The sequence below is a fragment of the Euprymna scolopes genome, chromosome 31 (assembly GCF_053919585.1).
Source record: "Euprymna scolopes isolate OS-2025 chromosome 31, ASM5391958v1, whole genome shotgun sequence".
In the NCBI taxonomy this organism is placed as follows: domain Eukaryota; kingdom Metazoa; phylum Mollusca; class Cephalopoda; order Sepiida; family Sepiolidae; genus Euprymna; species Euprymna scolopes.
Window position 1 is genome coordinate 73,083,737 of NC_136512.1, and position 13,593 is coordinate 73,097,329.

Sequence of the window (13,593 nt, forward strand, 5' to 3'; positions counted from 1 at the left end):
TCCAAAACTCGAACTCTTCTGTCAACACTCGCTCCTCCAAAACTTGTGCTCTGCTGTCAAAACTTGCTGCTCCAACATCCAAATCCATACTCACAGTCTCTGAAAATTCATCCTTTTTATTCAAAATTGGAAGCATTTCATTTGCATATCAGGCGAGAGGATCGCAAACATATAAAGAAAAGTAGCAGCCGTTTTGGGTTTTTTTTGCCTGCCAACGAACTCTACAGGCTGCATCAAAACAGGTTTGTATCACAAGTTTCTTTTAAAGCATTTAATCACAAACTCAGTTACCTCAATACAAAAACATAAGTTATATAATAATTTTTATTCCATTTATTCAATGAGATATAACATCCAAAAGGAAAAAAAATTCCCAGTCCACACCATTTTCAAGGGATTTGAAACACCTATCATTTGACAAAAAGAATTTTCTTTTAAATATATTATGTAACGCTGTCACATACAATAGATTATCAGTCGGACTTTTCAAGATAGATTTACTATCATAATATATATATATATATATATATATATATGTATATACATGTCTATATAATTTTCAAGATAGATTTACTATCATAATATATATATATATATATATATATATGTATATACATGTCTATATAATCTGATAGAAAATCACTTGTTTTTATCTTTCCCATTGAAAACCGTGCAAACTGGTAATGTTTGGGGATTTTCCTCAAAATATATTATCAAACACATTAAGGTGTAGAAGTTTTAGCTTTTCAAGTGAGATTTACTATTGTAAAAAAAATTAATATATTACATCGGCAACTTTCCATTTCTTGCATTGTGATAGCCTTCTAATACTTTGCGAAATTATTTATTTTTGTTTGGCTTCTTATCTGTAACAATATAACTTTAAAATTGTCAGACATTCTTATGCAACATCATCCTCGGGATCATCAATTATTTCATAGTTCATCACATATCATCACATTTCATAGTCCATCACATTATATCACATTTCATAGTCCATCATATTTCATAGTCCATCACATTCCAGCATACTTCATAGTTCATCATATTTCATAGTCCATCATATTTCATCATATTTCATAGTCCATCACATTTCATAGTTCATAGTCCATCACATATCATCACATTTCATAGTCCATCACATTTCATCATATTTCATAATTCATCACATTTCATAGTCCATCATATTTCATAATTCATCACATTTTATAATTCATCATATTTCATAATTCATCATATTTCATAGTCCATCATATTTCATAATTCATCACATTTCATAATTCATCACATTTCATAATTCATCATATTTCATAATTCATCACATTTCATAGTCCATCATATTTCATAATTCATCATATTTCATAGTGCATCATATGTCATAGTGCATGCATCATATTTCATAGTTCATCATATTTCATAGTTCATCACATTTCATAATTCATCACATTTCATAATTCATCACATTTCATAATTCACCGAACATCAAGTTTCACAATCTTGTTTATCTCGCTGCTGATACATTCCATTTAATTCTCACATTCTATGAGCCATGTTTCTGACAAAGGAGAAAGAATTGTTGTTTTCTAGGTGGGAATCTATCCATCTGACACTTATTGATGGATAGTTTGGAATCTTGAAGTAATTTTTTTTTTTTTAGCTTCTTATATTAAGTGGCTTCCTGCCTTGTCTGGAGCAATTTCCATTAAAAAGAAAATAATAATAAAGGCGTTCTAGTCTATTTTATGAGTTTGTAGAAAGTGTACATATATACAATATGTTATTAAAGGATGAAAGAGGAGATTTGTTGAAAATCAGCCTCGTTCTGATTTTGACGCAGGTTCGTTTTAATTTGCCTTTTTTCCGACTATTTACGTAGTTCAGTATCAGCAAAAAATTGGTTTTGATCTTTACGAAAGCTATCCCAGTATTTAATTTTCCTATTATCGCAAAAAATTCCAAAACTTATGGAAAGAGGTCATAACCAGAAATGAAATCATCATCATTGCTTCCGCTCAGTCTCAAAAGACAATGGATATCCCCTGTACAGGTAGCTGCCTGTGTAATTGTGAGGCAAGGGTTGAGCAATCTCCAACCACACCTCTCCTAAATCAGCACTGCTTGAGTCTAACGTCAAGGAGAAGTCCAGGACGACTGGAAACAATGCAGAGATAAGCGGAGAGCACATACAGCACCTAGAATTCCCAAATGCTCACCCATTTTAGTACTGATCAGGCTTAATGTTGCTTAACTTCCACATAATCATGTTGACACACCGGTTCCTGTTAGAAAAATTAAATGTGTGTGGGGGGGGGACAATAATTAATTAAACCAACATGCTTAGTATAAGGAAGTTTCATTGGATGTCCTGCTGACTATGCAGACGGACTGAATGCTCAAAGTGTTTTCACAAATAATTTAAAATTGTTTTTGTTTTTTACTAGGGAGGTGAGGAGGGAGTGTCACCATTTATCAAGGCTCTAAGGCCACTCGAGGATAAAAGGTTAATGAGTGTCAGGTGGTCGTTGAAACAACATCGTGATGATCAGTAATGGTGGAAATTTGGTAGTGTTTGATTATCTAAGAGGGACATTCAACAGGAACTATATAGCCATGTTATAGACAGCTAGGAAGCAGCCCTGCGGTATTGTGTTCCACAGATGGCCAGTTCTAGGAAATAAACTTTGCTCATGGAAGTATTTTTAGTTTTAGCCATCTATAATATAAATCTCACCTGTTTGTTTAAATGTATGTATGTATGTATGTATGTATGTCTGCCTAAACTTTCAACAGAGGCGACAGATTTTCACAAGATTAGTATCGTTTTGAAGCTTGACCTTTCGGACGACAAATATCGAAAAAATTGGCTAAAAATATTAATTCCTTCACCCTCAACTGGGCACAAGAAGGGGTCGCTTTTTTTTGCCGATATTTTCAAAAGTCATCCCCTCTTTTTGATGGACTAGCCTTAATTTAAACCTTTGCCACTTCCAGTTTGGTGATGGACGCAAGGGCAAAGACGTCATGTTTTTTTTACATTCTTTTCCTCCTTTACAGTACGGATTCGAGCCTGCCTGCCCACTACCACTTTTTTTTTTTTTCTCGACACGTATACCTCCAAACACCCTGGTAACGCCGGGCACCTAGGTTAGTAGATGGATAAAGTAGAGACGAAAGTGGAATGTTGCAAACTATGTGGTTATTTAAGCAACCAGGGTGAGACTGTTCAGTTTCCACAATTCTGGCCCTGGACGGAACCAATCACTACCCACAGTCAACAGATGGTCATTTGGGGGAGAGAGGAAAGTATTAGCCTTTTACAGAGGTGCAGTCAGCATATTTTACAACCTTACTCCACAAGAAGTGATCTTCATTGAAATAAGTTGAGGTAAATTTAGTCTTGAACCCCAAAGAGGCATGCTCAGACTTTTCAGGGAATCAATCGGGATCTATGTTAACTCCTGCTTCAAGCTCTGAATCTCTTACTAACATTTCTATTTTTAAAGTAAAAAATGGTCACACACTTTTAGAAGACACTTATTTTGAATAAAATTTAAATGAGAAATTTGAAAACTTTGAAGTGTTGAAAATAATGATAAAAATCATTTTTATTTACATGTTTTTTTTGTTTTGTTTTAAGTCCAATATTTCACTAAAAAAAGCTTCATCAGGGTAGGAAGTCCGGTCTGTGATTTTTTTTTTTCGTCATATTAATATGACGTTCAGGTTAGGCTTAATTCAAGGTTGGAAGGAGCAGAAAGCAGAAGTCTTCATTGACTCCTAGGCAACACCAGTTGTGCTTAATAGATTTAAAAAAAAAAAAAAATTTATTGATACAAGTTTTAAAAAAAATACTTACATTGACATGTATAAAAATAAAAATAAAAAAATAAAAAAGTCTTCCATAATCGTCACTTATTTACAATGATTTCAAGGTCGGATGAATCATACACCGGTTCCGTGTGTTCCAGCCAAAAGTCTTTGGGCAATCGAGACAGGTCCACTGATCGAAAACAATGGATCGAAGTGTCATTGAATACATCTGCATGCTTGAAAGAATTCGGTAAACTGGTTTCGTCTGTGATAGAATGAATCTGGGAATCGGTTAAGGAATTATTTCAACATTTCTGCTGTCAACAAAATTATGAAATAAGAGTCATTTTTTTGTTGTTGTTGTTGTTGTTGTTTTTAAGTACACATTCTTGATATCAATTTTAAACAGAAAATAAAAAAAACAATGGAAAATGATGGAATGGATAGTCAGTTATTCAAAAATCTGTATAAACTTGGTATTATATATATAGTGGGTGCAATAAGTATCCGACACAAAGCAAAAAGTTCATTAGTTTTTATTACACGAAAACAAAAACAATAACAAATTGCTATTCTAATGCATTTTTGTATGATAAATATAAATCTCATATCAAAAATCATACAAAAATACATAACAGAATTTTGTTATTATTTTTGTCTTCGTGTAATAAAAATAAATTAAGTTTTGTTTTGTAGCAGATATTTATTGCATCCACTATGTACACATATATGTGTGTGTGTGTAATAAATTCCACAGCCAAACAACGTCGCAGCCCACAAGAGCCATGACAGTCAACAAACCGGAAGTCCAAGACTTGAGTTTCGCCCTCATTTGGGCTCATCAGTTAGACACATCCGAACTCAGAATTCGAAACTCTTGCATGCGAGGCAAGCACTCAACCAACTGAGCAAACGCCTCGCACACAAGATATATATATATATATAATCATTTCCACAGCCAAACATCGTCGCAGTTCACAAGAGCCATGACAGCCAACAAGCCGGAAATCCAAAACTCGAGTTTCGCCCGCAATTGGGCTCATCAGTTAGACACACTTGAACTCGGGATTCGAAACCCGAGCTTTGAGTCTTGGAGTTCCGGTTTGTTGGCCGTCATGGTTCTTGTGAACTGCGACCATGTTTGGCTGTGGAAATAATTATATAATCTCTCACATTCTGAAAATCATATATATATATATATATATATATATATATATATATATATATATATATATATATATAAACTTTTTAGCTTGTTATCAATGAGAAAAAGTTATATAGCCCTCAGAAAGAGTGTTTTATGCCAAATTGATGGTTAAATATGGCAAAATTTATGCTCATTTTTGCATTAAATACGAACCCCTATTAATCTCTAACTGTGCATCGAATGGATATTATAATACTTAGTTTGTTGTACCTTATCCTAAAAACGGTCCAGCCAGATCGACCCAGTAGGTTTCAAGAACAAGTGAGAGTAAATATTTGGGTATGTAATCCTTATTAATTCACGTGCTTCAAACAGATACCATAATACTTAGTTCACTGCAATTTATCATAAGAAAGGCCCATACAAAATTTCAGCCAGATCGATCCAGTAGTTTCCAATAAAAAGTGGAACGGATAGACAGACAAAGAGAAATATAGGCGTTTGGGGGAGGTGGCTTTTCCCTATCATCTTTAAAGGAAGTTATTCATGTTTTTAACTTGCCAATCTTCTTTTTATTTTGTTTATTGATTGTCTCTAATAAGCTGCCTGATTGGACAAAACAATGTTTTCCATCATGGTCAGCAGAACATGTGTGTAACAGTAACACAGTTAAGAAAATATAGGCATTCGACTAAATTCAAACAACTTTTTAAATAAAGAATAAAAAAAAATAATCCATACTTATGATTGTGGATTGATTCTTTTCTTTGGTCATTGGAATGTATCTTACCAATATATATAATTAAATTGCTTCGGATAGTAATTATTAGGGATGTGACAACAGCATATTCTTTTCATTGTTTTGACTCTTGTATATATATATATATCTGTTAATATCTTATGTTTTCATGTAGACTGATGTGGTTCTTAATTGATTGCCTGTCTTACTGTGTCAGATATATATTTGAGAGTCAAAAGAATGAAAAGAATATTATGTTGTCACAGCCCTAGTAATTACATATGAATAACAAAATTCTCATTTAAATAGCTCAATAGTGCGATACTAGAGCTATCAATATTTTTTCCTTAAAAAAAATCACGCTAAAAGGATTTACTCATTTTCAAATGTTAATAATCAAAGACAAACATTTTGAAGAAAGAGTAAATACTTGCGTCTATCCCTTTTAAAAGGATATATGTATATCGTCAGCCACATGCAGTACTGTTTCGCTGTATCACAACTCATTACTGCGGCTAGACAGGCAACTACCTCAAGCCAGGATCGAAACTCGATTGCCCAACTGACAGTCAAGGCTTCTTACCATTATGCTATTCGGCTGCTGCTGTGCAGGTAGTGATTTAACAGTGTTTGACACCATCCAAATGCCGAAGTTCGATTTGTTTGCACAAAAAGCATGGCTTAATACGCTATTGTAATTTGTGTATCACTTACCAATATGCTCAACCTAAGATAGGGAGCATTATAGTAATCTACATACAGTACTGTTTCGTTGTTTCACAGTTCATCAGTGCGGCTAGACAGGCAACTATCTCAAGCCAGGATTGAAACCTGACCGCCCAAATGACAGTCAAGGCTTCTTACCAATATATATATATATATATATATATATATATATATATATATATAAATTAGAAATTATGAACTTAAGAACGTTTGAGAATTAAAAATAATTTAGTATTATATAGTGATAAAAACAAAATATTTTAGCACTTTTTGTCTTGAGCGATACAAAAAAAACTTGGCTCCGTGAACAATACAACACTTTTAATACCATAAGACTCCATCTCATTTACTGTAGAATTTCAAACGTTATTCTTCAGATTACATGCGTAATACTAACAAGATTTTAAATTGAAACAATTCTTCATCTATATAATATAATAAAGTCGATTTTCCCCTGAATCTACTGTTCTAAAAGGAAAATGAACAAACAATTCCTAAACAAAGCTTTCACAGTTAATACATACATCACTCCCTAAAGCATTTTTCCCAAAACAATGAGTACACCTTGTCTTTGTATATAAATTATTACATCCCAATTAACTGTTTTTTTCAAACATGTATTTTCACAAGACAGCAACAAGCACTCTCACTCTCTATCCATTAAGTCCTCTTACACCTCTCACTTCACCAGCAGAAGTTTCTTAACAGGTATCATTATTTCTATAGCATCGCTTCTTCTCAGATGTATGGATGTTCAATATAGTGATAGACAATGTTTACATTTCATTAAATTATTATAACAGCTATCCATATATATATATATATATATATACGGCATAATAATGTTGACACACTGATTCCTGTCAACACTGAGCCTGGTCAGTACTAAAATTCCAAGTGCTATAAGTGCTCTCCGCTTATCTCAGCATTGTTTTCAGTCAGTCTTGGGCCTCTCTTTGCCGCTAGACAGTGCTGATTCAGGAGAGGTATCGTTATTGCACAATCCTTGCCTCACAATTATATGTGCAGCTACCCTTACGGGGGTGTCTTCTCTCTCTAATACAATAGGGCAACGTAAGTCGTACATTTTCTGACCACATAAAAAATTCTAGTCAAATTAAAAGCGTTTTTATAACTGAATAACCCGGATTAAATCTGAAACCCCTTTTAGCATAGATATGTCTAATCTACATTCCCTTACTGCTTGAACCTATGTGCACGAGTATGCTTAAGATTAAGGGTGGCCAACACATGCTCATACAAATACTATCTTTCTAGTCTTCCATTATCTTTATCTTGATTCTTAAACCTCTATCCTTTCCCATTCATTCTCATATCTTAGCGCCAACTCAAATATATATATGTGTGTGTATATGTATATATTGATTGATTGATTTATTGCATTAAACAGAAAATTCTTTATTATGCTTTTTTAAACTGTTACAAAACCATTCATTAATTACATAAAATGGATTATATAATGTTATAAATTGAACTTTGTAAAAAATTCTTAATGCTGCAATATTTTAAGTTATAAATTTATTATATTTTTTACTATAATATCTTGTCCTTTTTCTTTTCCAGTTTTAGCAACTAGTCCTTTTATTTTTTAAGTTTAATTTTAACCATATTACTTTTCATGCTCGCATTTTTCTATATAATCCATCATTTTCCAGGTTTTGCTTTGTAATAATATTTTCTTTTTTGTGCTCAAAATCATCTTATATTACCGGCAGGAATTGTTACCCTACACTGATGATTGCATAAGCATGAAACACTGGTATATGTAGATCTAAATAAATACTTTATATATATATATATATATATATATATACATACATAATAATTATATAAATATATATGAACATATATATATATATATATATATATATATATATATACATACATAATAATTATATAAATATATATGAACATATATATATATATATATATATATATACATACATAATAATTATATAAATATATATGAACATATATATATATATATATATACATACATAATAATTATATAAATATATATGAACATTATATATATATATATATATATATATATATATATATATATATATATATATTACCAGTAGGAATCGTTACTGTATACTGATGGTTGCATAAGCATAAAGCACTAGTGCATGTAGGTCTAAATTAATAATTATTATTTAAGTATATTTTTATATAATTAAATGAAAATACATACATTATATATATATATATAGTAGTAAGTTATAAAAATACATATGGCAATTAAGCTACACAGAATATTCCGCATTTAATCCAGTCAGGGTTCCTCTGGCTGAATGTTCACAGGAAGACCAGTCAGGGCTTGAAACACAAGAAGCTCCTCTGGCTGAATGTTGGAGAAGTTGCTATGGTAACCAACAGCCAATCGCATAAAACCGTCTCTCAGAAGAAATCGTATCTATAAAACGTGAATGTTGATATAGCTGCTATGTTAACCAACAGCCAACAAGAAAAAAACTTGTTGAGTTCCTTACATTTTCTGAAAACTTTTGAACACAGTAACTTTATCATAACTTTTGTTTTCCTGAACAAAACTTTAAAAATTTTATTTCAAAATATAGCTTAGAAGGTGACCTATGAACTGTAAAATTTGTTTGAAATTCGGTCATAAAATGCGTGAGCGGTGAACCTTTAAAGCAGTTCTATATGAGTGAAACTAACACTTAACTATATCATTCAAACACAGTAGTTTTTGAATGATAAAAAGTCATAATATATTAAAATAGTTTCGACTAGTTTAATAATATTTAACAAACAACATAAAACCATTTTATTTATTTATTTGTGGACTGTCATCCATAGTTGTTGTTTCACAATGTTTCAACCAACTGTTCCTCTGGCCTTCATCAGGTGGTTAAATAAATAATAATTAATATACAAATAATTCATCTCAAAGAATTCCAATAATAAAATAATATACCATTTTTATTGTCTATACAAATTTTTTTTTTTTATTGCGTTCTGTTTTCGCCATCGATTTCATCATTTACTGAAGCAACTTTAATTAATTGTGGAGTTTTTGTGGAGCTTTATTTTATTAAAATTAAAAATAATCTTCCGCTTTATGTTTAAGATCAATGTGTAGTTATTCGTAAATATATATGCATCCCGTCACAGAAAATTCCGCCCAATGAATAAGAGAAGAGAGAATGCAAATATATTTCCATAATGAGACGTTTTCTTTTTTTTTTTCTTTCTTCTTTTTTCTTTTCTGATTTCTATACTGATTTATAGGATTTTTTTGTCTTTAAGTTTTTGTTTTTTTTTTTAACTTTCCAGTTTGAGATGTTTTCCTTTATTTCTTATTCACTTCTACTAACGTCTTTGACGTGAACATTTCTGGCATCGTTATTTAGTGTCTATCCTCCTTTATCTCCCTAATATGCAAAGGGCAAAAATTAAAACAGCACAGTCAACAATCGGTATTTTTCTTTTTTAGTGCATCAGAAATGAATACAATTTTTTTGTTTGTTTTTGTTTGGTGCTTCGCTAGAAATCCGTCATATTAAAACAAAAATAAAGAAAAATCTGTCAGATACATGTATCCGTGACAGAAAGAAAATATCATATTCCAAAAATCACATAAATTGATCAAGTAGTGTTATTTTTAATGGATACCCCTGTAAGAGAAGCAAGGGTTGCACAATCTCCAACCACACCTCTCCTGAGTTGGCACTAGCCAGTGACAAGGAGAAGTCCAGGACGACTGGAAACAATGCCGGGATAAGCAGAGAGCACATACAGCACCTGGAATTCCCAAATAACCATTTTTAGAACTGACCAGGCTCAATGTTGCTTAACTTTGGTGATCTAACAGGAACCGGAGCGTCAACATGATTATGCTGTAATTTTATGATTTTATATGAAACACTGGCAAAGCATAATTTTTCCTATTTTTTTTTCACAGAAGTTAAGCAATAATGACCTTGGCCAGTACCAGATGGGTGACCATTTGAGAATACTAGATTCTGTAAACAGGTATAATACCTTAGCAAGATAGACCGCCTGTGCCTTGCACAGTTCCAGGTCACCCTTGGGCAAGGTAGCCTCTCCTCTGATATTCTGGAGGGTTACCATGCAGTGGTGTAGATGGAGTTCCTCGGCTGTGATGAATGCAATGTATATTTAAGAGGGATTCGGTTTTAAAACCAAAAAAAAAAAAAAATCAAACCGGAGGTTGTCCGTTGTTTTTGTAGGTCAATCTTCTAATAATGGTATCATGAACAAAACGCCAGCTTCCAATTTATCATAAGCTAGCATGGAAGTAGTTAGGCTCATAAAACTGCCATGAGAACGTTAGTGTCAATACGCAATCTGGTCTAGCCAGAGATAGCGAAAAATTAAAAGAAAAAATTAAAAGAAAAAAAAAAAAAGAAACAATTGAAATTTAAAAGCCAAAAAGGATATTTTCCAGATGTAGTAGTAATATTTTTTCAATAGTTGCTCGGGGCTTCTGAAATAAAATGAAAGAGAATTAGACAAATTACTTTTGTAAACGTGCACGGGGTTGCAGGTTTTGATGCTGCATGTGAATGGCAGGCATTGGGAGTGATATATACAAAGCCAAAGGAAAATATCTCCGGTTGGGAAACGTTTGTTCACTTGTCTTCTATTATATAAAAGGGAAAATGTGTGTGTTCATTTTTTTGTATGTCCGCCAAAGGCTTTTTTCGGTGGGGGGAGGGGGGTGTCTTGAGGCGAGGGTCATAAATATCTTTTATTCCAGCGACTTTTATGGTAGAAAAATCTGTGCTGTGATTTCATTTTCTCTACTACTGCGGCGTGATGTTTGACCACTTTTTTAAACATTTAATTTCACCCTTCCTCACTTCTCTGCCCACGTAACATCGTGGTAAGTTGTCAGGCTATTCGCCTCAAGGTTTCGGGTTCAGGCCTACCTCCCTACCAAATTTTTTTTTTTTTCTTTTACACTCAGGCAAAGCCGGGCACCCCCGCTAGTCTAATATATAAAAGGCAAAATGGGCGCAAGCTTGTGTATGTCTGCGGAAGGCTTTTTGCATCGGGCTTCTCGTGTCGGTTAGAATCCGCAAGAAGTTTCCACATATTTCCCAGATCATAATAACTCGCATTTGCAAACGGACATCTTTTCTTTCCTTTTAATTTTTGATCGCGGTAAACAAGATTCCCACCGTGGCACTGTTTCTGGGTTTTGTTTGGCTTTTTCATATAAACCGAAACTGCTCGATGCTTAAATTCGACGCACGCAACTTCTGTTTGCGCGATGGCGACATCGGCCAGCGCATTATGTTTTTTTCACCTTCTTTCCCTCCTTTGCATTACGGGTTCCAGGCTACTACCACTTTTTTTTTTACACCCCTCTCCACCCTGTTGTTTCCCCCCCCCCCGTCACCGGGCAGCTTTTTATTCTCACTCTTACTACACCACCACACACCCGGGTAACACTGGGTACCCCTGCTAGTAATAAAATAAGGGCCTCTTTAAATGGGGAAATCATACTGAGACCAACCTATTTGAGAAAAATAATGTTTCTAGCTATTATTACTAGTGGATATCTCGAGTAGTCAGCTTCTGTGTGGTCGAATGGTGATCATTAACAAAGTCAGAGAAGGATGAAAGGATTTCAGGAGATTTGAAAGGAGACAGCTCTCTGGCGAGAGATAGGGAGTTGTTTTTTCCTGATGCTGGTGATCAGTTAGGCTTGTGTTCCTCTGCAAGGCAAAGTGGATCCCTGGGGCTCTTACCTAAGGATTATTTTTATTAGACTTATATTTCTAATTATTTTCATTTATAAGTAAATGATCTCTGCAGTTTTTATTGATTATTGATTCCTTTGATTGATTATTTGATCTTTGGAAGATAATTCAGTTAATTTCTAGATCAACCCTGAAACCTGATGCCCGAACTGCAACTAGAAGAGGCCCATATATGCTGATCAGTGCACCTGCAAAGGAATAACTCAATCTTCGATGACTGACAACAAAAGGTCAGCCTGTTCAAGGTATTGCCACCCGGACTTAGGGATATGCACATTTTGTGCACTGTAAGCATCAGAGTGGTACTAGTGTGTGTTTGATTACATTTTGGAAGGGTCCATCACTAGATGAAGTAAAAGTGTAGTAACTGGGACTTAAGGTCGAGAGAGAAGAGAGAGAGAGTGGTCACCTCCTCATCTATAAACTCTTATGACTCCTCAATATATCTTTCTAGCTAAGTAAACATATTAGTTTCATTTAAATTATCGCCCTTGATAATGAACATATTTTAAGAAAAAATCAAAACTATTGCAGATATAGAGGGAAAATAGCACTGTAAAATTACAAATGAATAACAGCAAACATTAATTAATTATAGACTATTTAAAAAGAAGTCATGACAATTAGACAATATATATATATATATATATATATATATGTTGCTAGGAGGGAAACCCAACGTTGCCCAGGATTAAATGAGGATTAATGAATGTTCGACACTTCTGATACTTTTTTTGTCATCAGAACCGATGAAATTGCCCAAATGTGGTAGTAGCACATGGGAGGAGGGAGGGGGATCAAAACAACAGCAGGCAGTTTGGGTGAAGAGAGGTATTAAAAAAAAAAAAAGTGGTGATAGACAGGCAGGCTCAGACCTGTAACGCAAGGGAGGAAAAAAGAAAAAAAAAACGTAACATCTTAGCCGATGGCTATATCGCACAACCAGAAGTGGCGAGCGTTGAATTTAAGCATAGTCAATCGAAAGGAGATGATGACTTGTCAAAATGTTGATGAAAAAAAGTGACCCCCTCCTTGTACAAAACGGCCATGTTGAGGGTGAAGGAATTAATATTTTTGGCCAATTTTTCGATATTTTTTGTCCAAGACATCGAGCTTCAAAATGATACTAGCCTCATGAGAATCCATTGCGTGTGTCAAAAGTTTTTGTGAGACATACAAACACACACATTTTGCCTTTTATATATTAGACTAACGGGGGGTGCCCGGCATTGCCCGGTGTTTAGATGGTGTAGTAAGGACTGTTGTTTTGATACCCCCCTGAGGGGGGTATCAAAACAACAGTAACAGGGGTGCCCATTGCCCAGGTGTGTGTAGGTGGTATAGTAAGGAACCCAGGGGAGGGGGATAAAAAAGTGGTAGTAGTGGGGGGGGGG

General features: G+C 33.8%; 1 protein-coding gene across 1 annotated transcript in view; it reads right to left on the reverse strand.

Moving 5' to 3' along the window:
• Nucleotides 1-318: 318 nt before the first annotated feature.
• The window catches only part of LOC145255816 (SRR1-like protein), a 52,986-nt gene continuing 39,711 nt past the window's right edge, over nucleotides 319-13,593 (reverse strand). Inside the window, exons 6-7 of the mRNA XM_080114521.1 lie at nucleotides 10,870-10,917; nucleotides 319-4,089 (exon numbers count right to left, since the gene is read on the reverse strand). Of these exons, the coding sequence (XP_079970647.1) occupies nucleotides 3,909-4,089; nucleotides 10,870-10,917 (229 nt within the window). The 3' untranslated portion in view covers nucleotides 319-3,908. The remainder of the gene's footprint in view (nucleotides 4,090-10,869; nucleotides 10,918-13,593) is intronic.